The 27,852-nt window shown below is 36.9% G+C and overlaps 1 protein-coding gene across 1 annotated transcript; it reads right to left on the reverse strand.

Annotated features, from left to right (window-relative positions):
* Positions 1-27,852, reverse strand: LOC150091701 (very long chain fatty acid elongase 7-like). The gene is made up of 8 exons (XM_090385250.1): positions 27,777-27,852; positions 19,202-19,267; positions 11,405-11,595; positions 9,152-9,232; positions 6,808-6,864; positions 3,769-3,874; positions 827-963; positions 1-394 (listed from the first exon to the last, which is right to left on the reverse strand). Exons 2-8 carry the CDS (start codon positions 19,260-19,262, stop codon positions 86-88), a joined length of 942 nt encoding a protein of 313 aa, XP_090241376.1. The 5' UTR covers positions 19,263-19,267; positions 27,777-27,852; the 3' UTR covers positions 1-85.

Here is a 27,852-nt window from a genome sequence, read left to right on the forward strand (position 1 = left end):
TAGTAGTCATTAGATGAAAACAGGTTGGGAACTATTGAAGAGTGCAGAAAATAAAGTATAGATCGTACAGAAATGGTGTGTCCAATTATCTATGGCGTGCTCCTGTTCTTCTGTAAGAAGTGGAATAACTGTGAACCAGGATAGGATTCTGAGGCTTGGAAACATCGTCCATCTCTTTCATTTCGGGAAGTCCCGCTAGACAAGCTCCAGTGACGGCCCTGGATGCAGCGGAAGCTCTGTTTCCTTTCAGATAAGCTTGGATATAAAAGTTTACAAATAAACCGAAAAATAGTCCACTTGTTACTGTCTGTATTCCACAGAATATTAACGGGTAGTTACAGTTGTGGAATAAAGGAATCTGGATGTAGTAGATACAAAGAAGTAATAGCTGTACCTGCAAATTAAAGAAAACAATCCATCAGTATTTGATATTTGAAGTTATTCAAATAGGTGTGATTTTTGGTTAAATAAAATTAAATTGAAATTGAGTTGATAATAAAGTTTTATTGTCTGTGTGAGGAAATTATTTTTTATCTTTAATTTTATTTAACCAAAAATCACACCTAAATATAAAATTAAATACTTAGATTAAATTAAAAGAAATCTGTTTGTATTTTTCAACAGTAAGGAAGCCCTGATAAAGTAGAAATCACTTTATTAGGCAAGAAGAAGGTTTCAGTTGAATCCCGAAATTTTGCCAAAATTCAATAAAGTGCATTTTTTTTCAATTAGATTTTGCCAAGAAAGGTTTCCTTCTCTAATCGCTCAAATAAGAACTGTAATGTAGTCTGACTCCAATGAATGTCCTGAAATTCATCGAACTTACCATTTGAAGTTTGGTGAGGTGTTTCTTCCACCACAGATATTTCTGCATACTTGGTCCAGCTGCTGCCAGCGCATAATATGTATACATGAACGAATGCACGAAAGTATTCAGAAGTATGACCATCCCACTGCTGCCACCTGCAGGAAATTAACTAAATTAAATACGAGGATAACTTCCCTCAATACAAATACAAGTTCAGTTTTAGTATTAACAGAATTGCGATTGGAAAATCTTCTGGTAACTGTCCAACGCTTCCCTATGAAAGCAGCGATAGGGGTTAAACCTGGATAAAATGTATGAATACCACTGCCTTCTTTTGTTAATAACAAAAGAAGGCAGTGGATTCACTCGCCGATCGTTAATGATACTCTTGAATTAACAGGGATCCGTACTGACGCCATCATCGATCATTAGCACTTACGCAATGAGGATAACTTTGCAAAGAATGAACTGTGGCAGCCAGGAATCACGTCACACACGTTGCTGATTTCGTAAGCCAACTGGAAAACAGGTTACACTGGTTCAAGGGCGAAATGAGTGAACTCAAAACAAATGAAGGTCATGCGGTCTGATGAATTTCGTTTTGCACTAATTGGAATTTAATTGAGTCGCCTATGCAGGAAACAAGATAATGCAAAGGATCCTTCTTTGGGTATGTACATTAGGTACTGCTTAACCACAAACACTATGTACACTATGAGGTAATCTTATAGAGTATATAGTTGGCCATTGTTACCGTTAATCTCTTGTGAAACCTGTCATTAAAAATTCGCTGCGTTCTCTTATTAAAAATGTACCGCTCCTTTTTCATTTAAGAACATTTATTTCAGCTATTCAGATTACCTGAAGATTTTACCATTATTAATATACTTATAAGGTATCAGCCCTCAAGTCTAATGATTTCCCACCACAGTTTCCAGATTCCAACAGTTTACCAACAAAGAGATTTAGGAGCAGCTTTAAATCCCAGTTGCTCTTAAATTACCGTTACAAATACCTGCATATAAAATTGTCCGGTTGGAAATGTTTTGCTGTTAGATCCAGATGGCAGTCTCTTCTGGTTGACGTAGCCCTCAAGCGACCTTGGCCAGTTCTTTTTGTAATGGTTCCTCTCTCCTGAAACTGCTTCCATATTATGTGTCTATGTATCTAAGTCATAAGTTTGGCGGTACCAGGAACGTTTGTTCAGTTCTTCCGTTGAAATCTGTAGCTTTCATACAGAACTCTGTTAATTTACAATTTAGAAGCAAAACCAGAAAAGCTTCCACAGAAATCCATCCCGTCCGCGCAGAGGGTATTTTCTTCTCACCCTTGATGTTATGATTATTCATGTTGATTCTGATTTAAAGAAGTCGGTTGGAATTGCTTTGATCAGTCTATAACACAACTCTGTAAGCTACATGAAGATCTAGTGGAATAGATCCTGCAAGAATTTGAAGAGAAGCTGATGAGACTGTATGACAGGATCCCCCAAGGCAAGTAGTATGCTCTTTTGTATAGAAACTAATTTATTTTGAAATTTTTTATTCTGTAACCTGTGAAACCAGGCTCCGGCGCTGAAGGTTATAATATGGATGAATGCTGCTGAGTAAGTGAAAGTGAAAGTGAAAGTGTGTTTAGGGTCCAACGGCACCAGGGGTATCCCCCATCTCCGCGTAGTTTACATTGTGGGTGAACCAGTTGACTAGAAAAGCCAGAGATTTAAAAGTGTGTGGGAATTGTATTTGTGTGGTGTCGTGTACCGTTGTTCATCTGGTCATTTAGCCGCTGGACCCCTATTGAGGCCCAACGTTGTCCCACTTTCGCCCCGTGGAGGCAGACCAGCTGAGTAATAAAGACTTAGAGTTTTCCTCAAAAGGTCCTAGTCCTGTCGAGTAATACGCATGAGAGATCTGGAGAGATTTTTAACCTTAATCGCCAGATGAGAAAGATGTGCATTAAAATTTAATTTTTAATCCAATATTATATTAATCCCAAATATTTCGTTCTAATATCAAAGAAGTCGGTTGGAATTGCTTTTGCCAGTCTATAATACAACTATCTGTAAGGTACGTGAAGATCTAGTGGACAAGATCCTGCAAGGACATTGACCTTTTTAATGGCTGTTTGGGTTATTTCTGTAATTAAAGGAAGTTGAAGATCATTGAAGATTTTTATTTGTGGTCTGTTGTGATCTAATTTACCTTTCAGTAGAAGAATTTTAGTTTTAATTGGATTAATATTTAATTTTTCAATTTGGCCCAATTTGTAAGATCCTGTAGAACAGATTTGGCGTTGGATTCAAGTATTGCTCTTGATTGATCTTCCCTGATAATAATAGTAACATCTGCATACTCAATGATATGTGTGTTTGAAAAATTGCTCATTAGCCAGTCGTTTAATACCAGATTCCATATCAGAGGTTTCAAAATATAACCCTGAGGACACCCTCTATAAAGAGTTCTATTAATAGATTGATGTTTAGATTTTATTAGAGCTTGTATATCCTAGAAATTGTTTCGAACTAAAGAGAAGAGTTGGAAGCTACAGTTTGCTGTTCTTAGTCGTTCATTGGTGCATTATAGCCTCAGTTGTCAATGCGCCATTAAACACCTAATATTACCAAAATATGGTAATATTAGGTAACCCTAGTTTTGCCATGATTGAAAACAAACAAAACACATCATTAATATATCTAGGACAACATGACCTCGAATGAGATTATTACCAAAGAAATTATTTCCTACTCGAGATACGCGCCATAGAATTCTATTATAACATAATTGTGCAAGTTTTAAAGTTCCAAAATATTGTTGAATATAATCGTATTGTTTTGGAATTTTTAAATCATAATTAATAGTTAAAAACATAAATGTTTCATATATATTTCTACACGTATTTAATACTGGAGTCAGAAGTTATTTGTTCCTTATTATTTAGATTAAAAATTCTGGTATTCTTACCTGGGGCCCATTTAAGGACAACCCAACACATGAGGAATGTACCTGTATGATGAATAACGTGCAAGTTGCTTACGTGGTTGAATTTCTTCCTCAGAATGAAAAATGCCTGCAGAGGAAAATCGTATAAATAAGTTAAATAAATCAATAAATAATCTTTATCAAGGAAAGTTGCCAAGGGGTTTTAAAAAGTAAATGGATATTTCATAGAAAAACAAAAACAAAATAACATATCCTGTCATGGTAAGAAAGTACAAAATAATGAATTTTTGTAGGAGTGATGACTGAAAAGTCCTGTGAAGCGCTGTGGCAGATGCACGAGACCAGCTCGAGATTATGACTGGTCCATCCATAGCTAGAAGTAGTGACGCTAGATGCAACGCGGCAAGAGTCGAATGGATTAGTCCACACAGTTATGATGACGAACAGCTGCGTAGCTTTTCTTGAGATTCACATGGCTCCTATAAGTTGCATTCGTGGCCATTAGATGGAAGTTAGCATCGAGTTCTTGGATTCGTCAATCATCTGAATTGGTAGAAAACTGTCCGATAAGGGCCTATTGGAATGCGCAGTTAAAGTTGACGTTGATCTCGGATGAGCCATGAACATATGTCCCATATATTGGACTCCGTTATAATACTGGTGACCATTTTGATCTCGGATGAGCCATGAACATATGTTCCATATATTGGACTCCGTTATAATACTGGTGACCATTTTAGCAGTGAATAAAAAACTGCTTGAAGGCAGTCTTCTGTCGTCAAGCAGCTTTGGTAGCCTCCTTAGCCACAGTTCTTACGCATTTGCTGTTGTCTGTAGAGGAAAAGATTTATTTTGTCTGTGGCCCATTTTACCAACCAGCATTCGTCAGAATAAATGCGCTTCACGTTAATGTGAGCACCCGATGCTCATATTTCAGCTCCCAACATGATTTCAGCATAGAGGAAGCTGGTTATGTATTTTCAAGCTAGTTCAGGCTCAAGGACCTGGAGGAGTTGATACTAGCCAGCGCATCTGAAGGAATTTAGTAAGTGTTTTTCAATGTGATTGTGAAATCGGATTTGGCATGTTAGGATGTTGAAGCAAGACTTTCTCCCAAAAGCTTTAACTGAGTTGAAAAGCAGCTATTGGTCGGTATATGGTGATGGGGTTGGCTGCTTAGGATTTTTGGATGCGGTTTATTGTATAGCGATTCTACAAAGGAAGAAAATAGTGCTGAGAGGGGATTTTATTAATTATTGTGGTTAAGGTATCGGAAAGATAAGGGCTAAGACACTTGAACATAAATTGAGGAATCTTATTATATCCCATTTTAGTAGTCAGGGACAGGCATTAATTGCAGTTATTTGTTGCTGCTTGGTTAACCTCCCTGTGGCTGTTGGTCCCGTCAAATGAATTCTCATAAAGTTGAAGCTGATTAGCAGCCTCCGGCTGGCTGGAGAATCTAACTATGTAGTCCATACGCTGGTTAAGATCTTAGGGGTGCTGCTGACGTACGGGATACATAGGCTTGCCTTTTTTGAAGGTTGCTTCGAGATGTCCCTTGATGGCTGCAGCTTTTTGTGTACTGAAGATGGCAATTCTATATTGCATTCTACCAGTACTTTAGAATGTGCAGTTTTAGTGATTTTCTTGAAGGCTGCAAGCTGGAAATTTGCTGAGGCTGCTTCAAGACAGCGTGCAGGGTTAAGACATTTAGGTTCTGTATGATTTTTACTACCCTTTGATGGGCATACTGAAGTTAGATATGGGTATGTTGAAACGAATGATGATAGAGTCATGATCACACTAGAACTACTCTTCGACGCATTTTTCAACAATACCTGTAAAGGATGGAAATACCATGTCAAATAAATTCGGTCCTCTTTTTGGCTGCTGGTTGATGGGGGTCATCTTTAAAGTCTCGAAGGAGGCTGACACTTTTCTACTGAAGTGATCAAGTGCGGGTGGAAAATTATTATTGTAGCTACAGAACAGATTAAACGTAAGGGAGTATAACAGGACTGAAAGGGAAATATGCATGCAGTAAAATCTGTAGGAAATTCCAAATGAAAATAACTTTTATATTAAAAAACCTATTCCAAACTGTCATATATGTGAATGCATTGCTATATATCAATCCACACTAGCCATTTTAATATAACATAGTTCTGAGGAGCACCATAATTATATTTCTGTTGGTCTCTGGGGTGATTTTAGGTCCAATTCCGATTTCATATATGCACAGCATCTAATTATCACAAAATATAAAAGACGGTGTGTAATCTATACTCCTCTCTATGCGTGAGATCTAACCTTATGGGCCATCTTGTTATCAGGAGGTATTTATTACACTACCACATAGAACAAAAGAGTTTTAGAACAGTGAACATAAGAAGATTACTGTATTTAACAGCAATCTTCTTTGTTTGATCAACTCAAACACCTCTGCTACTTCCCTCTAACATTAACCATTCGGCTATGTCAGGACTATGTGGTATGAAGGGGACAAAAACCAAAGGCAACAGACGCTGGAAAACACTTTCCACCCACCAATAAAACTATAGGATGGCCGACGACAAGCCTGTTTTAACTTTCGGGTGTCATTAGAAGTGGCCTCTGAGAGATAAAAATGGTTTGTGGTTGTTATATCGTTTTAGGCGCATCGGACGACTTAGACCAATCGCGCCATATATATTTTCTGTATATTGCGTCTGTTCTGCGATCGATTGCCTGATTCTGATGAAATAACTCAAATATGCCGTGAAAAAGGTCCATAAAAATTCCTTGCGTCAGTAATAGGATTCAAACTGGGGGCCTTTTCACCCGATGTGGGAGAGGATTGGGTCAATTCAGAAATATGTAAAATTACATTAAAGTTCTCATAATACGAATAGATGCAGTCGTTTAAACAGCCCAAAAGAACATGGAAAATCCGCAGTCTACTTTCAGCATTTACAACTGCTCCAACAGACATCAGTTTACCTTATCGAACTAAAAAAAATAAAATATATTCATTATAGTTAGAGTTCTGCAAATTTACATTACGTTTACAATACTTACTGTGTCCATAAATTCGACAATCTTCGTCATTGTGTAGAACCAAGCAATGAAATTTCCCTAGGGAACAGAAATATATTAGTTAAGTCCAATACAGAAAAGCATATTACAGTTCTTCAGTTAAGAAACAAAATACAATTGTACCTTGATAACTACAGAAAATTCTGCAAATTTTTAAGGAGATTAGGAACATCTATATGTTGTTCTTTCGTAGGAGCTTAAAGGATTAGTGTTGTCCACAAGAATAGCATTCAATCTGAAATGTTTACTGTGCGATACTGGTAGATACATGGCATAATTTCCTAGAGAAGAATACATTAGAATCAAATAAAGTTGAGGTGCATTACTGCGTTAGATGGATCAGGCAGCAAACTCAAATAAAGAACATTCGTCAAAACTAAAGAACTGAAATTGTCTTGGGCAGGACACATAGCTCAAAGATCTGGTCACAGATGGACTAAGAAAATAACAGAATGGTAACCAAGCGGAGCTAAAAGAAAGCCTAGAAGACAACGAAGATGGACAGATGAAATTCAAGAGTTCATGGGTAGTAAATGGATGGCCATTGCACAAAACAGAAGGAAGCGGAAAGTTGCTGGAGAGGCCTTCATCCTGCAGTGGATTGAAAATGGCTGCTGATGATGATGACTGCATTAGATCACAGGGATCATCGAACACACGGGATCATCTATCCCTCTGAAAACGGACACCAAGTAGTCGACGCCAAGATTTCAAATCAAGCTGAAGTTGAAGCTTGAAATATCTTCCAGTCATACTTTAATATTATAGAACATTAGAATTTTTTATTTATATTTTTATAGTCTGCATGAACTTTTACTTTATTTTATATATGACTTTGAAGATATCTGAAATTTATTTATAAAACAAGTTTTATTGAAATTTTCGTTTAACGGCTCGTTGGCTGTTTGAATTCAGCATATTTTTGTTGCTTAAATCTTTCTTAAAGTTAAGGTAAAATATGATATACCTTAATAGTTCTAATATATTAATGAAATATCTAAAAATGTGTCCGTATTTGAATTGGTGTAAAAATTATATTTCCAGATGTTCGTTTTGTTTCTTTTTTACAAATTTAAATTTCGTAATAATTATCCTAATCTTAATTAATCTAATATGTGTTTTTTACTTCTTAATTTTTTATTAAAGCATGAAGCAGGGTTGTCAAAGAGGTCGCTGAAGTAGACTTCGAAAAAAAAACTAAAATGTCTCCTCTGTAACCTAAATATATTCCATCCCTTGAGTATAAAGCAGCATTTTTAGGGTAACAATAAATAAACAGTATTGAGAAAAAAAGGAAAGCAAGTGTGTCCAACTTAGAGCTATGTCAGTGCTGCCATCTAGCCAGAAAAACCAATACTTCAACTTATCCTTTGAAATTCTGGATACCTGTTAAAAGACTGGATCCGGATGTTTCATAAAGGGCCCGCGTCTGATAAAAAGAAGTCCACCTCTCTGTTTTAATGTTGAATGGCACGCCCTTGATTGATCAACGTCGCCTCGTTGACTAAGCAGAACCATCTTTGCGAAGTCCCCAAGAAGAAAAACTTTTAGGACATAATAATGATTTCAAAATATTAACATAAGCAAATTAGCTGAAATACAGCTAAATTTAGAGACTGTTATTTAAGCATTATATATGTGTATATCGTATGACACAAAAATAAGCTTTTAATTATACATTTGCAATATCAACAGTCGCAGTGTACGCGCCAGTGAAGAGGAGTAATTGGAGCTGTTGTCGAAGATGGTGAAGACACGTGTCTACCGTACTGGAAAACTCTTCATTACAGACATTGGTGGATCTCATATTGAAAATTAATTATATATTAATTATACATTTGCAATAACCACTGCCACAATCTACGTACCAGTTAGGATCAGAAATTAGATCCGTTGTCGAAGATGGTGGTGATAACAGTGCTGGAATTTTTTTTCTTAATTATAGACATTGAGTAGATCCCATATTGAAAATACTTTTACATAACAAGCTGTACAAAATTGTACATCTTTTGGTGTACCATGTTTCATTTTATGCTCGGTACATTAAGCAATAAACACATTAAAACTTGAAAATTGTATATCATATCTTTTAAAAAGTCTTCTAAAAAAATCTTTTAAAAATCTTGCAATCCCAGACGTTCCAGTCTGGGATTGCAAGCTGGACATTACGTTGTATGCAAATACACAAAAAATAATTCTTTGAAAATTAAAAGGAAATTAGCTTTTCGTGTAGTATGTTTTATTTGTTATAACAAATTAATTTAAAATTTAAAAACGTTCATTGGTAAAAAGAGCGCTTAAAAATTAAGTTCTACGTTTGACTTACCCTCTCCACACCTAACGGATGTTTGTGGCTAACTGGGGCACAGAGAACCATATGAAAATCATGCCATGTGACGTATATACCCTGTAAGGAAAAGATTAAAATACATTGGTTTGAAATCATTCCGCATTTAATTAAAATTTCCAACACACTCTAATGATATGTACAACCCTTCTACAATATACTTTGAATACTCTTGCGATATATTCTCAAAAAAAGTATCTACACCCCCTTGTGATTTTGTAAAAGTGAACCATTCCATCTACGTGTCAAAAATAGGTATAAAAGCAACACTACATCAACAAAATACAGTAGATGACTCGAGGCATTAAGCTTAGCGAATTCCAAATAGAATGTCGTATTAGCAATCAATTTATTCTGGCCATTAACGGTGAATGGCGTGATCACCAAATGGAAACGTCATGGATCCATTAAAGCCGAAAGACAACTGGGAAGAAACAATTGCCTGACGCACAACCCATCGTAACTGGGTCTCGGAAAGTTGTAAAACTGTGTTATGCAGTGACGAATTACGGTACACGATTTTTCGATCTGATGGCCGTGTTTGAGTCTGGGAGATGCCCAGGGAATGTTAATTTCCAGAGTGCATTATCTCAACCGTGAAGTTGGAGGCGGAAGCAGTGGAGAGGACCCCTTTCTTTTTCATCATAACACCCTTTCTTTTTCATCATAACACCCTTTCTTTTTCATCATAACACCCTTTCTTTTTCATCATAACAGTGCGCCATATCATACGGCACAGCTTATAGAAACTTGAATTGAAAACATGTGCATACAAAGTTAATTGTCTTTCCGAGACTCTTCCCACATGACTTTAACTCCAGTGACCACCTCTGAAAGAACTGAAGCGTTGGATTCGCTCAGCAAACCTGCAATCGGTAGTTGAATTGACCGTTGTGCTGAAGAAGGAATGGACCAAAATACCGTCTTCCTGTTATCAAAAATTGGTTGAAGTCTACCGATAAAGTTATCATAAAGTTAGTTAAAGCCTAAGGTGGGCCGGCATGTTTTTAAATATTATACACTGCCCTCCATAAAGAGAAACATCCATGTATTCAAAAACCATTGGACGGTGCCAGATTAACAAGTGACCCAGACAGGTTTAGTTGCATCAGCAACATAGGCCATATTGCACCGTGTATAATATGTCTGTAAATTGAGTGTGTTCTATGGTCTATTTACTGGACGAAAAACCAAAGTTTCCGAAAGAAAAACCACTCTATCCTCGACCGAGACGGACTAACTCAACGTTATTGACAGGATTCAATCTCAGCTGTTTTCCACCCCCTTGTGCGAAGGACGATAATTATACCAACTGTACTACATAAAGGAGAACCAAGACCAGTATATATATATAAAAGGTATGAGGCATCGAAGTCATCTGTTATCAATATAGCACATAGAGTCATTAAGTGGGATTGTGATGGTCATACCCTAACCAGCAATGCAAAACGAGGATCAAGGAAGCTTGTTGCAAGTAATCAGAAGTTGCGCAAGTGGACAGCACCATAATCTCATCAGACATCCCTGCAAAACATCAACCAAAAGTAAAGGCATCAACAAGGATTGAGATCTATGCGAACCCTCTGCACAATATGCATTGTGCTAAAGAAGAAATTTACAGGGGGTAAAGTTATGATGTGCATTTGTTATTCATTGTATCGCCCAGGACCTCCTTTGGTAGTTGTTCCAGGAACAATGAACGCCGATGACTACCTTAAAAATTTTGGACAGTTGCATGTCCCTGTGAAGTGTCTATCCTTCAGTACAGATCCATGTTTTGTTCCAACAGGATGATGTCCCGTGTCTTACTGCCTGCGCTGTTCAATAACAGTTCAATTGACATGAATGTACAAAGGTTGGATTTGGCAGCGCAGAGTTCCCATGGAACACTTATGAGATAAATATCTAGTGGAAGTGATATCAATGTGCAACTGACATGTGTCCAGATTCTTTTTGGATGGTAGCGTATCAATAGAGTGTACTTTGAATCATCTGAGCGTCCAGTTTCTTTTGGTGACAGTCTATGTTAACAAAGTCCCACACATTCTACATGAAAATATAAAAAAATCTTTTGAACTCTGTGGTAAATCTTAAATCTCAAAAGCTATTTAGTTAAATCATATTAAATGCCTATAAGAATTTCAAATTATATTTTATACGTTGTCCTCACTGAATATATTTTTATAATATGAACTTTATGTTTTCAAAAATAGCAACATACAACGTACTTACATCGCAGCAAATGCAGATACTAATGATCGCCATAATGGTATTGTAGACTATCATTAATACTTTCAGATCAAAGGGCTCTCTGTTTTTCATCATTTTCGGTCCCAGGACTTTTGCAAACAACACATAGCAAGCAGCAATTAAAAGAACGAGGTTTACGTTTTTAACAAGAGGCCACCTTTCCATCGCTTCATCTGTAGAGAAAACAGAAAAGACTAAAATTGAACTGAATTCGTTTACAAAAACATAATAAGACACTAAGGTGTAACAACTCCGGACTACACTCCATACCACTTTTTTATATTTCAGATCTGTACTCAAAATACATATATAATTTGTTACTTAGTGTAGTTGGGATTTAACCCCCAATCAGGTTTATCGGTCTATGAGCATATTTGCCAAATACTCAACATGACATGGGAATGGTGGCTCTAATTGCATACTGCGAACAAACAGAAAATCTACCACAGAACACACGCAATTTACAGACAGTATATATGGAGCAATATGGCCTTTGTCTCTGATGCTCCTAAAACCCTAATACAACAACAATAACAGCATACTGTGAACAGCAACCAGTGAACATTTATCGCTATATGGTAGATGGAAGAACCAATGATTTAAAAAGGTAGATAAGGATGGAGGCTTACCCAAAACAAGTTGCATACACTTCGGTCACAGAGAACCATTAAAGACACAACTGTTGGTCATGTGGATGAGATCATTAACGAAAATTCCGTAACAGGAGATTGTTATCAAGGAGGTCAATGTCAGCGATTAGCGTGAAGACCAGTGTTTCTCAACCGTCAAGACTTTTAAAACACTTAAATAATTAAGGAAAAATAATTTTCTAATGGTTGGAATAGCTTTGAACGTTTAAAACTGCATACTAGAACGCTCTTCTTAAATCAGCAGTGGTTTCAGAAGAAATGGAGTGGTAACTTTTAAGCTTTCGATAAGTCGTTAATTGAAGGTGCAAGGCATGAGGTCTGGCGAAATTTTCCAGCTCTTGCAGAAAATAAAGAACGATTACAAAAAACTGAGAAACACGACCCTCACAGAACTCCTCGTATTCTCATTAACTTAATTATGTGACGCAAGTTCTGCTGCTATGATGGAATTAAAAACACAATTAAGAAATCGGAGATCTCCAGAAAAAAATTAATTGTGACCAGTTTGGCAGTGTAAAACCTGTTTTAAAACTTGATTTCATCATGTCACATTTCGCATTAAATTAACTATTATTTTTTGTAGTTCATCGATTGCTGTTCGTTGATGTTTGTATATATGTATGAACACTCACTGTCCAAAACAATTATAAACCGTTATTCAATATCTAGTAGGACAACCTTTTGCACGAATTACAGACCTTACACATCGTGGCATGGATTTCTCCAGTTATTTTAGGGAGTCTAGCTTTAGGTTCGACCAGTCTTCCGTCAAGATTTTTGTCAGCTTCTGTATTATGCTCAGTTGAGAACTGCGAAGCTCAAAACCCTTTCCAACATATCCCAGACATTTTCAGTCTGATTCGTATCTGGAGAATTAGGTGGCCAAGGTAGATATTTTAAATCTTCAGAACACTCCTTCGACCACTCATATACAATTTTTGGGAGGTGGATAGTTGAAAGAATCCATCGCAATCCAGGTACAAATTAAGCCCTGCAGAGTGACGTGGGTCCTGTTGCGTGAGGTAACAGGACCTTCTAACGGCATGAGTGGATCCAGTCCATTCCACTTCCAGCCGCTTGAGTGGTGGACACGACGCAGACTGGATGCATGGTTTCATGAGATGCTCGCCACATTTTCGCCCCATGGATGCCAAAAAAGTATAAATCGTAGCTCGTCAGACCACATGATCTTTTCCATTGTTCCAATCCAGCTTTGGCAGCACCATTCCGGTCGAAGCTTTCGATTTTTCATAGAAAGGAGTGGTTTTCTTATAGCACACGACTACCAAATCCCAGATTTTTAAACTTCCACAGATAATTCGGTTGGAAATGTGTCTTTCTTTGCCTGATTTGAATTTTTCAGTCATTTGCTGAACCTTCTGCTGTGACGCACAATTCGCTTTAAAACACCTAGGGTGTCGTGGTCGGAGTATCAACTTCTGCCGCGTTTCTTCCTCTTAGAGCTACATTCTCCTTTCGTCTTCCACTCACCAAGTACTATTCAGATGGTTGCTTTCGATGCGTCAGTGAATTCCTTTGTTTTCTCAGTTGTGGCTCCTGCTAAACGTGATCGAACAGTAGCACCGTTCTGAAAATCGGAAAAATTACCTGGTTTTCTCATGAGTGGATCGAATAAGAAGCCCCAGGAAAACGTACATTATTCATCTGATACAGGGAACTCATGACCACGCCAAGATATAATCTTTGGCCAGTGAGTGTATGAATAAAAGATATATTTATTTTATTTTCATCGAATTTTCTGTTTAATCTATTTGAACAGTCATAAGTACGAACTTGACACATTTCTAGAAGAATTTTGGAACTTTACCCAAAATGACAGAGTAGTAGATGAAGATAGATTCCATAGTAGGAGATGGATTCCAGATTTCTACAGAATTAATTTCTGCTCAAAAAAAAAAACGTAACATCAAGATGGAAAGAGAAAACATAGTGTTTGAAGGCAGAGGAAGATATACGACTATTGGTTGGATACTGGTATTCGGGATCTGCTTATATTAAGAAATTCAGAAGTTAAAATTAGATTGAAAAAAAGAATCATCTCTGGAAGGAGATGATTCTTTTTTTTGAGAGAAATAATATTATCGGGTTTTATAAAAACTAAAGTTAACTAAGCTGTTCCCATCCTACTGGATAATGACCCAATATAAACAGAGATTTACGCACACCCGGATCTGAAGGAACTGGTAAGTTCCTAGTCAAAGCACGTACCTGTTGTGCATTAGTCAACCAATTTAATGGAGCACTGATAAGGAACAGTGGAGATCATTTAAATAGTAGTCAGTCGTTTTGCGTTCCCTTTGGCTTCTTTTGTACAAAATTGCAATGAATGGCATCTTAATATTGAAAAATTAATCTTGTATTTCCTAAATATTTTCCTTGTTAACGTTTCCTTGATAAATAATGTTTAAAGGTCTTTATAATTATTATATCTCTACCTGTAAAGAAATGGGTCTTCTCGTTTAATGACATCAACTTAGCTGGAAAGCACCTTTGTGGAAAATCAAGGTACCGATGACCTCTTGCGAAATCAATTGCTGTTCGTGTATAAAGGCTATTTTCAGCTTATTAAGTGTCACTGGACAGCCAGTACGAGCTACAGTACGTCTTCGAAGACGTCCTGGGTGTATTCAATAAGATCCAGACAGTGGCCCAGCAAACTCTTGTCAGTCCCAGCGCAAAATTCGATTTTGGAGCTTTCGCTTAATTTTATCGGTTCGAGAATGTCCTCGATTTACACTCCTGCCAAAAAGTTTTGGAATCACAGAGTATGACAACAGTTCTCTTAATTTTTTTGAATTTAGCTATGATAATGTAATATTTTATAAAAAAACAACACACTATAACAGTATTTTAAGAATTGTTATTAAGCATTTAAAAGTTTACAGCAAAAAAATTAAATTATTAATATTAAAAATTATAATGATTTTTCATCAATTATCCACCACAATATTTTATTACTGCCTTACATAGAAGTGGTATTCTGGCGATTAATTTTATAAATTAATAATTATAAAAATTAATTAAATTAATTTTATAAATTTCCAAGCGATCCGCAAGGTTTCCCATAAATTTTGTGAAGACAGTAGTAGCAGAGACGTGATGCAAGAAAGCAAACGTATGAGCTTATGTAGCATCAGGCAAAAAAGAACAACAATTTCACACATCCATAAAGTTTAAAAGTTTGTTCAGTTCCTCTTTGAATTTATTCAGCTACCACTTCCATAACAACAGACGAAAGTTTGTTCAAACAATCGACCACCCGCTCGCTAAAGGCAAATTTCCACACATCTGTTCTGCCACGATCTTTCCTCGATTTGAATTTATGACCTTCTTGTGCGTCTTCTGAGCAAGAAGAAGAATTCCATCAGCTTTGAGCTTACTCAATCCATTCAAAGCCTTATACACCTCAATCAGATCACCTCGCAGATCTCTAGTCTCCAGACACTGCGATTTGCAAAACTTAAGCCTTTCTTCGTAAGGGCAACCTTTTGCTCCATTCACTAATCTTGTTGCCCTTCTCTGTACTCGCACTAGTAACTCTACATCCTTCCTAAAATGAGGTCTCCATATCTGTAGGCAGTACTCAAGGCATGGCCTGACCATTGCCTTATACAAAGGGATAATCACTTCCTTTTCCCTACTAGCAAAATTCCTGTATATCATCAACCCCATGACCCCATGACCAGCTCTAACAGCCTGTCTGTACTGCTCGGAAAACTTCATATTTGGCTGCACAATTACTTCCAGGTCTTTCATTTTCTACCACCCTAAGTGTAGTACCACACAGTTGGTACGTTTCTCTTCGGTTATTGCTTCCCATATGTAGTACTTTCCATTTGTCTATGTTAAACTTCAGTTGCCGCTTCTCAGCCCATCTGCCCAACTTTTCTAGATCCTATTGCAGTAGCACACTGTCATTAATGTCATTAACAACTCTGCTAACTTCGAAATTAAGCCTGATATACCTTCATCAATATCATTGATAAATATACAAAACAACAATGGACCCAACACCAACAACCCTGGTGGGTCTCCACTGATAATATTAGTCCACAAAGAGCAGCATTCATTGATTACCACTCTCTGTCTTCTCCCATTCAACCACCCTTTTATCCATTGTAGCAACCTTCTTAATGTCATTCTGCTCCAATTTGTACAATAGTCTTCCATGCGCAACAGTGTCAAAAGCTTTCCTAAAATCTAAGTATAAAGATATCATAAATTATTATTTGCGTCCAGTTCCTTTGTGACCAATCGTAGTATCCAATCAAATTTGTCAGACAAGACTTCCCCTCAACAAACCGATGCTGTTTCTGACCGCAGTCTGTCTAAATGATCCTGCAATGCGTCTTTAACCAGTGACTCCATTATTTTCCCCTGAACAGAAGTTAAACTAACAGGCGTGTAATTACTCGTGTCAACATTTGATCCCCCTTTGTGAATTGGAAATACATTTGCACATCTCCAGTCCGTGCGAACTTCCTCTCAGTCCGAGGATGATCTCATAATTATGGCTAAGGGTTTGCTTACTTCCTTTTCCGCCTCCTTTAATATAACTGGACAGATCCCATCCACCCCAGGTGCCTTTCGTATGGCAGACTTCACGTATTTGACGGTCTAGATGATCTCATAAAAAATCTATGAGTTTAAATCAATTTCTTAAAATTCCTTCGATTCTGATAATGTCACCAACTGCAGAGAAACAGAAGTTGCCGCAAATCATGATGGCACCACCACTGTGCTTGATTGTAGGCGCTATACAATGTTGCACCATTTTTCTTTCTTCAGTTGATTGTCTCGCATAAACTCAACACTCGGATCAAAAAATCCCAAATTTGGATTCATCCATCCACAGTACGTTTCTTCACCCTTAAATTGTCCAATGTTGATGACTTTTAGCGAAAGTGAACCTCTTTCTTTAAATTTTCCGATTTTAATAGGGGTTTTCGAACTGCTACACGACCAAGGAGTCTTGCTTGTTTAATACGAAGTTTTACAGTGTTCTATAATATTGAAACAATACTCCCACTTTCTAGAATCATCTACAACATTTTCCCACATTCAATAATCTTCTAAGTGTTCTACCACACTCGGAAGCCTTCTACACCTTTCAGGAATTTTCTAGAATATTCTAGAAATTTCATAAATATTTCTTAAATATCAAGTTTTTTTTAAATTTTTATACATAATAGAAAATATTTTAATAAAAATTGGTAAACAAGTTGGTCCTATTTTAATAAAAACTTTGAAAATTAAGAAAAATGAAAGATGATTCCACTGGATTCAAATAGGGAAAGCAGGCCCGCCAATCCATACGGATGAGCCCTCATTTCCAAAATACTGTTGAGTAGAACAACACTCAAACCCTAATGAGAATAAGAGTTTTTGTCCATCAAATCGAACGTTTCGTATATAGTACCAGTGTAAAGGAGGAGAGTGGGTAGCAGAATCTCATCTCCATATCTCTGTGAAGTCAGGCTTTCGTTCCTGATAATGTGCAAGTCTGTAAGATCACAGCACCACACCATACTAACAATCCACCGGTACGTGCAGAGTATGCTTTCAGGTTCCTCTTTCACGCCACACGATCCGAAGGTAATCCGAATGTATGCTATACCTGGATTCATCAACTAAACCATTCCTTGACAGTCTAATTACTGTACTATTTGTCCAATTACTTCTGGTCCGATTTCAGAGGACCAGAATGTGGCCACCCAATAGAACACAAACGATAAATCTTCTCCCATAAAGTCCATCTCTGTGCAGACCATTTAAGATGGTTGGGATTGACATCCGCATTCTTGTAGCTGCTGAAAAGTAACTGGATAGCATTCAAGCGTCGATTGCGATGGACAAGGACAGAGGAATAGCGCTGTCAGGGGTTGCGCAGTTGGTATAATCACCGCCCTCCCCACACCGGGTGGAAAACACCTAAGTTCGATTCCGTAAACGATGCAAAGAATTTTTATATAGGACGCAATATGGCTTAAGTTGCTTATGCGCATAGTGCCCTATTACAACCAACCGGAGGAACAGTGATCGTGCCTCGTCGTTGTCGATGTTTCTCGATTCTAACTTTGACCTTTATAAATGGTGTAGGTTTCTTATAACCGATTCCACAACCTGATAATGGCACTCTCACTCGAAGCCATACTGCAAACCGGCGTTGTGACTGTCCCGATGACTCTTCAAGCGTTAACTCAAGCAAATCCGTTTGAAATGGCATTTTCAGATGCATCACTAAGATAATGGACAAGTGTATTGATCTTCCTCACAGATGCACACCTGAATTTGCATGTCGTCGAGCTATATTTATTGGAAAATTCAATATCTGCGCGTTAGTCCAAGAATACGCACTGTGGCCACATTGGATGTATCGATACGGTATATTGTCCAATAGATTCTACAGTGATCCTCTGATTGCTTTCAACAGTGAAGATTCATTATAGAAGTAAGTTTTATAAAAGTTATAAATGATGATGGCTGAAAAGTATGTCTTTTGTCCTCTTGTTAGTCAGATAAAAGGTTTTAGTATTATAAAAATTAAGTTTGATTTTCTTGTGCTCTTTGGGAATGACGGACTGTTCCCCTAAAATATTGGACACACCAGTACAGATCGTTGAAATGTTTCCCTCAACAGAAATAACTTATAACTTGGCACAGACTCAACTTCGTTGTTTTTGTTACAGAGTAATAAATGGCGTGGCGTTTTTAAACATTATAGAAATTAATATTTATATAAATTGATTTTGTTTTCAATTTTATAAGTTATATAAATATTTATATATTCTCATCTCCAAGTGCTAAAGTTCATTAATCACAGTTAAAAATAATTTTAAAACGTTAACAAAAACGTTAATAAAAACAGTTTATAAAAATAATATTAAAAATTAATAAAACATACGTTTTAACTCTTTATTTGGTGGCCAATGAGTTAAAACGCTTTTTGGTTGATAACTGGAAGTTACACCTGCTTTTCAAATTTTTATGTTTGATTTATCTCTTCTACATATACAGATGGATCTTTAAACACAAACAATTTGAAAATAATCATTAAATGTACCAATGATTAATTATATAATAATAAATTAAATTCGTGGAATTTTACCTGCTTTTCCGAATATTGATGACAGCACATCTTCCGATGAGTTGAAGGATATTGTGGACATGTTCTCTAAATAATTTATATTAATAAACAATAGTTAACAATAATTAATGAACAACATTTAATAAAAAATATTATTAATAATATTTTAAAAATATGATCATACTTTATCGGCGGTCAAAGAAGTTAAAATGTGCTCGTTGGTGGTCGATCGAATAGATGTAACTGGATGAACCGGAAGTGACACTGCTTTTCATTTACCTACAATGGTGTCACTCACCTTATTGTCGCCCACTGCTTGGATGGCTAATGACGTAGTTGCATGCAAAACCTAATGGATACTTTAGTAAAAAGCTGTATCATTAACCTCGCAGAGAAGTATAGGAGCATTGTTTTTCTGTTCTAATTCCACTTTCAAGCACGTACATGACCATTTGGTCAGCATCCAGGTAGCCATTTTGTTGAAGGTAATATTAAATCGAGGATACACGTACAAGGAGAGAATTAGGTAACAGCATAAAAGGGCGTTTCTTAACAACTGGGCCATACTTTTAGGATCGTTTCAGGACCTGAAAAACTATTTACAAAAAAAGGTTCATCTGCACGTGTCTGACTCTGATCGATTACGAAGCTGGGCTGTTTTAAAAAATAAAAAAATATATAATAATTGAGATTAAATAAAAGTGTATGTAGTATGAATAAACATTTTAAGGGATTATGTCTGCTTAATCTTGTACGTTATTTTGTAAATTTTGTTATTTTTAATAAATGCATAGTTGTGAGGTATATGGACCTAACAGGGCATATCGCGACAGTGCCTACGTGGTGTGGATGAGCTTCCCTGTCCTGCACTTTCATCAGGTCAGTCGTTTATCGAACACATTTGGGATATGATGGGATGTTCACTGACCTCTGTCTCTCAGTTCCCTGCCACCTTTTCCTAACTCACAGCACAAGTAAAAAGCGTGGCTCAATGTTACGCCAGTAAATTCTGCTGAATTGATACATAGACTTAATCATTTCTTGTCAACGTTGATAGTTTCACTCCACTTTTCCTGAGCTCAAAGCATGGCCATTTCAGTGATGGCCAGTGCACTTTTAAAGGATATTGGAAAAACTCTTTGAGATCCAAAATGCGATACAACCCATTTTCGCCATTCAGTGTGAGATTAGGGTGTATTATCAATCACTGTCCCTCACTGAATCAATGATGGAGACATCTCCCAGATTACTGGATAACCCTGCGACTGCAAAATCATGAAATGCTGCGTTGTGGTTTCGTAAAGGATTTTTCGACCTAATCATGGCTTTATAATCCGAGCAGCATATCAGAAGGTCGGAATCATGACAGTGGAAAAAATCAATGGCACTTCAATCAATGGCAAAAAAATCCAAGGAAACTCATCGAATATTGTACTCTCCTAGAACATGGCGACTGCCTAGGATAGGCGGTTGTAAAACTATACGCTATCCACACTGATATTAGGAAAGAGGTCCATGGTCTCCCCATCTACCTTCTTTAAATTACATTTCATTCGTACCCAAACCTAAAATGTAAAAACTTAGCCGTGTCTACACCATGTTCTCCCCATCAAAGCACTTATATGTGCTGGTGTGTGACGTGATTTAAAATTAGCGAACTGAGACACACGCACGGATTTCCTGTAGAACAAGGTGGTCAGTCACGAACCAACCCTCCAGACATTAAGGAAAAGCGGAGGTTGATATGCCCATGGCTCTATCGTGAACTTCGTGAAAGTGGCAAACTGTGCCATATTGCCACGTTCGTTCTGACCGGTGATCGCATGGCTAACCTACAAAACCTATTTATATAATTGATACCTTTGTAAAAAAAAAAAAGTAATGTTGCCCAAGCACAAAACAAGGACCTCAATAAAGATTGGAAACAGTAAGATTTCTTTTAGTAGTTAATGTATTATCTCTTTCTCCTTTTTTGGACGCAATAGTTACAAAATACGCGATGACCAAGCGTAAAAGTTATTGTAACTATTTTTGAAAAATTTCTATTTCTTACAGATCCCCAATTTTCCTTTTTATATCCATGTAATGAAATACATCTTCAAGAAAGCCTTTATGCAAAGTGTATACTCATATCTCTTTAGCTACTTTTTTCACTAATGATTCTCTCGCAACTTCTTTGGCCCATGAAATTTAAATAATAAATCTAAATAATATTGAAATAATATCTTGGTTCGTTATAAGTTCAGCTATAAATCTATCAACAGACTCATGCCACCCGCCTTGTATCCTTAAAACTGAGTTTCTCGAATGCAAACAAACCTGAAAATATTCAACTTAACCTTTGATACTTTTTATGAATCTAAAAATTTAAAAATGTCATTCATTTATACAAAATGGCAGCACTAACTTACGTATCTTTCTTATGAAATTTGTCAGGAACTTCCTTATGAATGCTAACCAGATGATAATCACCGCGAAGCTTACCTTGAACTCTTAGAAGGTCAAACAACTCAAGTGCGTTCTGTTTACAGTTCGTATTAACACACCCTCAGGTCGTTTGTCGGCTTGTTTTTTTCTTCAGTTTAACACAGTTCGAGGACATCCACTTGAACTATGAGGAATTTCTTTAGAAATCCCTCATAGAAATTCCCCGATTGTAGTAGACTAAAATCTTCTTTGTTTTAAAACATTATATTTATAAAAATATATTAAAAAGCTACGTTTAATCCAAACAATTCCAATTGCGATAATAATAATATTTTACCCAGAAAAATGGTCATCCTTTGCAGTTAAGTACACTTCCCATTGGAAAAGTATGGTTTTAAGTTCCTTCAGACACCAGGGGAACTTTTCACTCGATACTGAGGTAGTCAGTCAGTCTGAGAAAGAGACTACATATTTTGGGCAGGATTTATCACATTTGCACCAATGTAGATGAATCCAATAGATGTCAATATATCTAGACTAGAGGTTTCCAAAATTTCGTACCTCACGCCTCCATAAAATTCTTAAATTTAAAGCGTACCCATCTTCCAGAACACGTGCAAAAAAACTGAAATTTAGCTATGGGATATACGGTATATACTTTTGTAAATTAATATACACTTTAATACATTTAATAAATAAATTTTCTGTTTATACACCAGGGAGACCACATATGGTCAGAATACCGTGTTCTCAAAAATTGGAATAAAATACGTTTCGTACCTGGATTAGTAGGATAGTTTGTCTATATTTCGTTTAAAAATTACTTTATAAAAACAATACACCTCCAAAAGGGGGGGCGGTTCTTCCAGGGTACGTTTCCAACACTTTGAGAACCTATAATCTACTCTAGGGCAAAATATCTAGGACATAATTAGGTCTAGGGCAACGCCTCAAACTATGAAAGTTATATAAAGTCATTGTACATGTCGGGGATACCCATCTTTCTAAACATGGGAGAAACAGTTTTACAACAAATATTGTAAGTATTTGTACAACTCTATTACTGATGAAATTAATCCCGTATCCTGAGCGGGAACAGATGTTTCTATGCACATTAAAAACTATTGAAATCGAGAGTATTGAACAGAAGATTAAAAATATACAAAAGTCTCATTAGACCATTTGTGTCTTATGGTTGTGAAGCTTGGACATTAACGAGTAAAGATGAGCAGTTAATGAGAGTGTGCGAGGGTAGAATTTACTAAAGGTTTTTGGGCCCCTACAAGATGTTGATGGATCCTGGAGGATCCATCAACATCTGGAGGATCAGAAAGAACCATGAACTTGACCATCTTATTCAGAGTGCGAACATCATCAGATTTGTGAAAAGCCAGCGACTTGCCTGGTTGGGACATTTATGAGAATGGATGATAGCAGAACAACTAAGAGCATAATGAAATGGGAGGATACAGGAAGGAGGGCGAGAATAAGATCACGAAAAGATGGATGGATAACAGAGAAAAGACTTGAAGACCATGAGAATAAGAAGTTGGACTTCTGGGAGGGTTTATTGGAAGAACATCGTCGAGAAGACTTCTAAGATTATAACTCCAGAAGAAGAAGTATTTGTAAATTTTCCTAAATTGGGAATAATGGATGTGAAAGTTGGATGGATTAAAATAGAGTAATATGAGTGATATAAACAATGAGTAATAAGAATAAGGTAGTGTGGTAATACAAGGATTAAAATGAATGAGAAATAATTACACACACATACACAGTCCTGACCAACGAAGCCCATGAAGCCGTGAATAAATGAAATAGAGAGCCCATGAACACAATATTGAAATATTCAAACACAGCACCTTTACTGTTTGAGATTTCCAAGTTAAAATAGTAAAGGTTACTTCATAATTACAAAGTAAAAATATATTTTAAAAAATCAAGCAGTTCGGTGGTTTTTCTGGTTTTTGATGCAAGATGATGCAACGTACCATATCTCAGTTGGGATGCTGCATCATCTGTGGAAGTAACCCACCGCGTATTTTAAATTTTCAGTACCTTAAAGATCCAATATAATTCTGATTTCAACGCATGCGTACAGCTCTGGTAACACGCAATAAATAAATGCGAAGAGCCTATTAAAGTAAATCTTTACAGCTAAGATCTCGATGGAGCGGAACAATTAGCATTCTGTGTTTCTTTAAGGACAGAAAGGATGTCAGTAGGTTTCTTTATGATTCAGTGAAGTAAGAGTGAACGGAGACTGGGGTTTAGCCCAAATATATGTCATTCAAATGCTTATTAGTATACGCATGACAGAGATCGCATGCTGGTTACCAGCTGGAAGTCAGTCACGTGTCACAGTTTTCCTGAAAAGAATAAACGATTTAGAGAAAGTCTTGTTTGTTTATGTTTCTGATGTAACCATTGTATTGATATGTTTGCTTATTTCAAGTGGAGAGCTTTATAAGTTTCGGTATAGTTTTCAGTATCCTCACACCAAGGCCACGTATTTCTAACCCTCTCATTCCAACTGTTCTGAGAACACCTTTTTTATTAAAATTCCATGTTACAAAAAAGACATGCAAAGGATTCAGAACGTCTATGAGACAGAGTGGAAGGAATTTGTAACAAATGGGTCATTAATTAACTTCACTGCTCTCTTTCCAACGGAATCAAGCAGCCTGAGAGCCAAACCTTGCTGTCCAAGCCTGAGACCGACGTTAGTCGGTCTCAGGCTTGGACAGCAAGGTTTGGCATTCGGATACCTCCTAAAGAGTACCGATAGGTTCAATGCGACCAGCTGCGAATACCGTTTGAGCTGTACCTCGAACTGTAAGGAATATTGGATCTCTCTGTTATGTCCATTATACTTCAAAAGACATAACAGAGAGATCCAATATTCCTTACAAAGAAATGTTCAGACGAAAAACAACTGAACAAGTCAACATAAAACAAAGAAACGATGCTTTTAAAATCAACCAGGCCATGCTGGCTTCTTAATAATTTAGCCAAGATGAACAAAAACATTCTGCAGACAGTTACTAATGCGGCTTACAAGTCGACTCACTAAGACGTGGTTGCCAACTTAAGAGAGATCCATTAAGAAAAATTCGCAAAAGAAACTGAATTATTCTCTTTATCCCATGATCTTTTTTGCCAAAACTTCCTCTGTAATAATTGAAATCTTAACTAGATGTTCTTTGTTTGAATTTTCAATGGACTTCAACAATTACCAAAATAAAAATAAGGATTTTTGGATTAATAGGTCACGTGAATAAAAGTAAAATAAAATGTGGGGTTCTGGGACACGCATTTTTGTTGTAAAAGTCAACCACTAGATTCATTCAGCCTCCATGTCTCGTTACAAGCCATTACCAGCTGAAGCCGGAGAGCTTTTACAGCTCAGTGCACAATAAGCCCTGAATCTGCGCCAACTAGAAACAGTTAAATTTTTATTCTTGTGGAAACTTCTGGGAGAAAAAATTGAGTAAAGTTTTGAACCCGTTTGTCAACAACGCTGCATCCTTGGTCTTGCTAATCCACATAATTTAAATTATCATCCGTTCCATCCTTAAACTAAAGTTAAAATTAAAATTTTGAGGACAACTTACACCCATATGAGAACAGTAATGTGAGTAGAATAATATGCAGACTGTTATTCTCGACAATTATCCAATGACCCTTTCAATAACGTAAAGAATTTAAAAACAAAGTACGTACTTACTTATTACAGTTATTGACTTTTTTTTAATAGCAATACACGTCAACCTACCTGGGCAAAGTGTCTCTTCCCAATTAAGCATTCTTTCTCCAGTCATTTCCGCTTGATTGTATTTAAAAATGATAGTAAATTCTTAGGGAGATAATGAGCTCACACACTGAAAGGAATCAGTTTGGTAATCTTTAGATAAATTCCCACTCTTATAAGTAAATCATACGAGTTAGAGTAGAGTGCTACGTACGCCTTTACAGTCCCCAAAAGCTACCACTTTTCACTTCTCGAAATCAATGAGACTTTTCAACCCAAAAAATGAATGCCGAAGAGCAGATCGTGTGGTTTTACATTCCTTACCGATCACTACACTTTAAAGATCCGTTATACGTCCGGGTCAGCTTTTCTCTTGGATAAAGATGGTCGGTAGTTTATTTCCTCACTTTCCTGTTCGGCCAACGGCATTTCAGTGGCCAAACCTGTTTCCCAACCGCGATAACCAAAACGTTACATTCGCACTGAACGCACAGCGAACATAACATTCTCTGCGGGTTCATTTACACCACAGCAGCTGAGAACATTCGTTGTTTTCCTTTGCTTAGTAGTATCTCAGAGAATTTCCAACAAGAATGCATGAAGTTCGTTATAAGTTTAATAGTTGTATTACTATTAGTGGCAAACGATGCAAGAAAGCACTTCTCATATCACTCATCCATCCCCTCTATCAATTTGTCGAGTTCCACATTTAATATATTCGAATTGTCCACTTCAATTACATTAGATAGAAGTACGTTCCAATAATCAACTGCCGCTGATGAAAGCCTAATTTTCACATCTATCCTGCAACTGTCCTTCCTGAACTTGAATCAATTCAAAGCCTCAAACACCGGAAATGCCTAGTCTCCAGGCTCTTCAGCTTCCAAAACTGAAGCCTTTCCTTGTAAGAGCTCCCTTTTCTTCCTTTCACCAATCTTATTGCTGTTTTTTCAGCCTTTGCAGCAGATCCACATCCTTCCTAAAATGAGACCTCCAGACCTATATGCAGTACTCAAGATGTAGCCTAACCATTGCTTTATATAACGGGTAATCGCCCCTTATTGTTCCTGGCAAAATTCTTTTATATAGTAATAGCTATATAATGCCACAGGCGTTTTCTGCAAATTCATTGGTAAAACTAAAATATCATTGGTGAAACCCATGAGCTGTTCTAGAAGCCGTCCACACTGCTCAGAGAACTTCATATCGGCCTACAATTACCCCCAGGTGTTTTCCATTCTCTACTGCCTTGGGTATGGTACCACACAGTTAGTAAGTTAATCTGGGATTACTGCTACCCGTATGAAGTACCTTGCACTTGTCAATGTTAATCTTCAGTTGGCACTTCAACCCATCTGCCTTGATCTTGTTGCATTAGCGTACCTAATTCCTGTCATTAACCACCCTGCTAACCTTCGTATCGTTTCCAAACTTAGGTATTAAGCCTGATATGGATTCATCAATGTTATTAATAAATATAGACAACAACAATGGGCCTAGCAATGAAGCCTGAAGGACTCCATTAATAACATTTCTCCAAGAAGAGCAGGGATCATTGATTACTACTCTCTGTCTTCTCCCACCCAACCGTCCTTTTATCCATAGCAGTATCTTGTCCCCAATACCACACTGCTCCAATTTCTACAGCAGTCTTTTTCTGAAATATAAGTATACGATGTCAACTTTAATGTTTGCATCCAGTTCCTTGATCACTGAGTCATAGTATCCAATCGGATTGGTACAGACAAATTAAGTTAATTAATAAATAGATAATTAAGTCAAAATTATAAATATAAAATTTTAATTTATAGAACAACTTACATCCGTTGTGAACAGTAATAAAAGTAAAATAATCTCCAAGTTGTATTCTCAACAGTTATTCGATGGCCATAGTTAGGCTTAAAGAGATGGTGGAATCACGCCCTTACAAGAAAAGAAACAGTCGGTAATATTTGCATATTCCTTGCTGATCGGTTACACTTTAAATATCCATCACGTCCGTGTCACTTTTTCTCTCGGACACAGATGGTTCGTAGTGTATTTCCTCACGTTCCTGTTCAGCCAACGGCATTTCAGGTGGACAGACCTGTTTCTCAACCAGAACTTAACCTCCTCCATGGGTTCATTTACGCCATAACAGTTGAGAACATTGCGGGATTCATTTGCCGTTGAGGGATGCTCCGACAGGAATGCAGGAAGTTCGTTATAATTTAGCTTGTATAGAGAAAAAGAAATGGCACCGAGTACCTGAAAAGCAACTGAACCCCACTCTCCCCCTCCCAAAAATAAAAATACAATAAATAAATACAGAAAATAAACTGGTGGATATTTCTAATAGAATCCGTATTTTCATTAGTATTGAAAGCATTGTTAAAGTTATTGATAATTAAAACTATTAAGCTGACTTTTAATTACCTGAATTTTTAATTATGAGGACTGCCTAATTCTCCTGATCAGCTCCTCCACTCAGAGATATGTTGATAGCACTAGA

This window comes from Mastigoproctus giganteus, chromosome 1, assembly GCF_048544385.1.
Source record: "Mastigoproctus giganteus isolate SK-2022 chromosome 1, ASM4854438v1, whole genome shotgun sequence".
Classification (NCBI taxonomy): Eukaryota; Metazoa; Arthropoda; class Arachnida; order Uropygi; family Thelyphonidae; genus Mastigoproctus; species Mastigoproctus giganteus.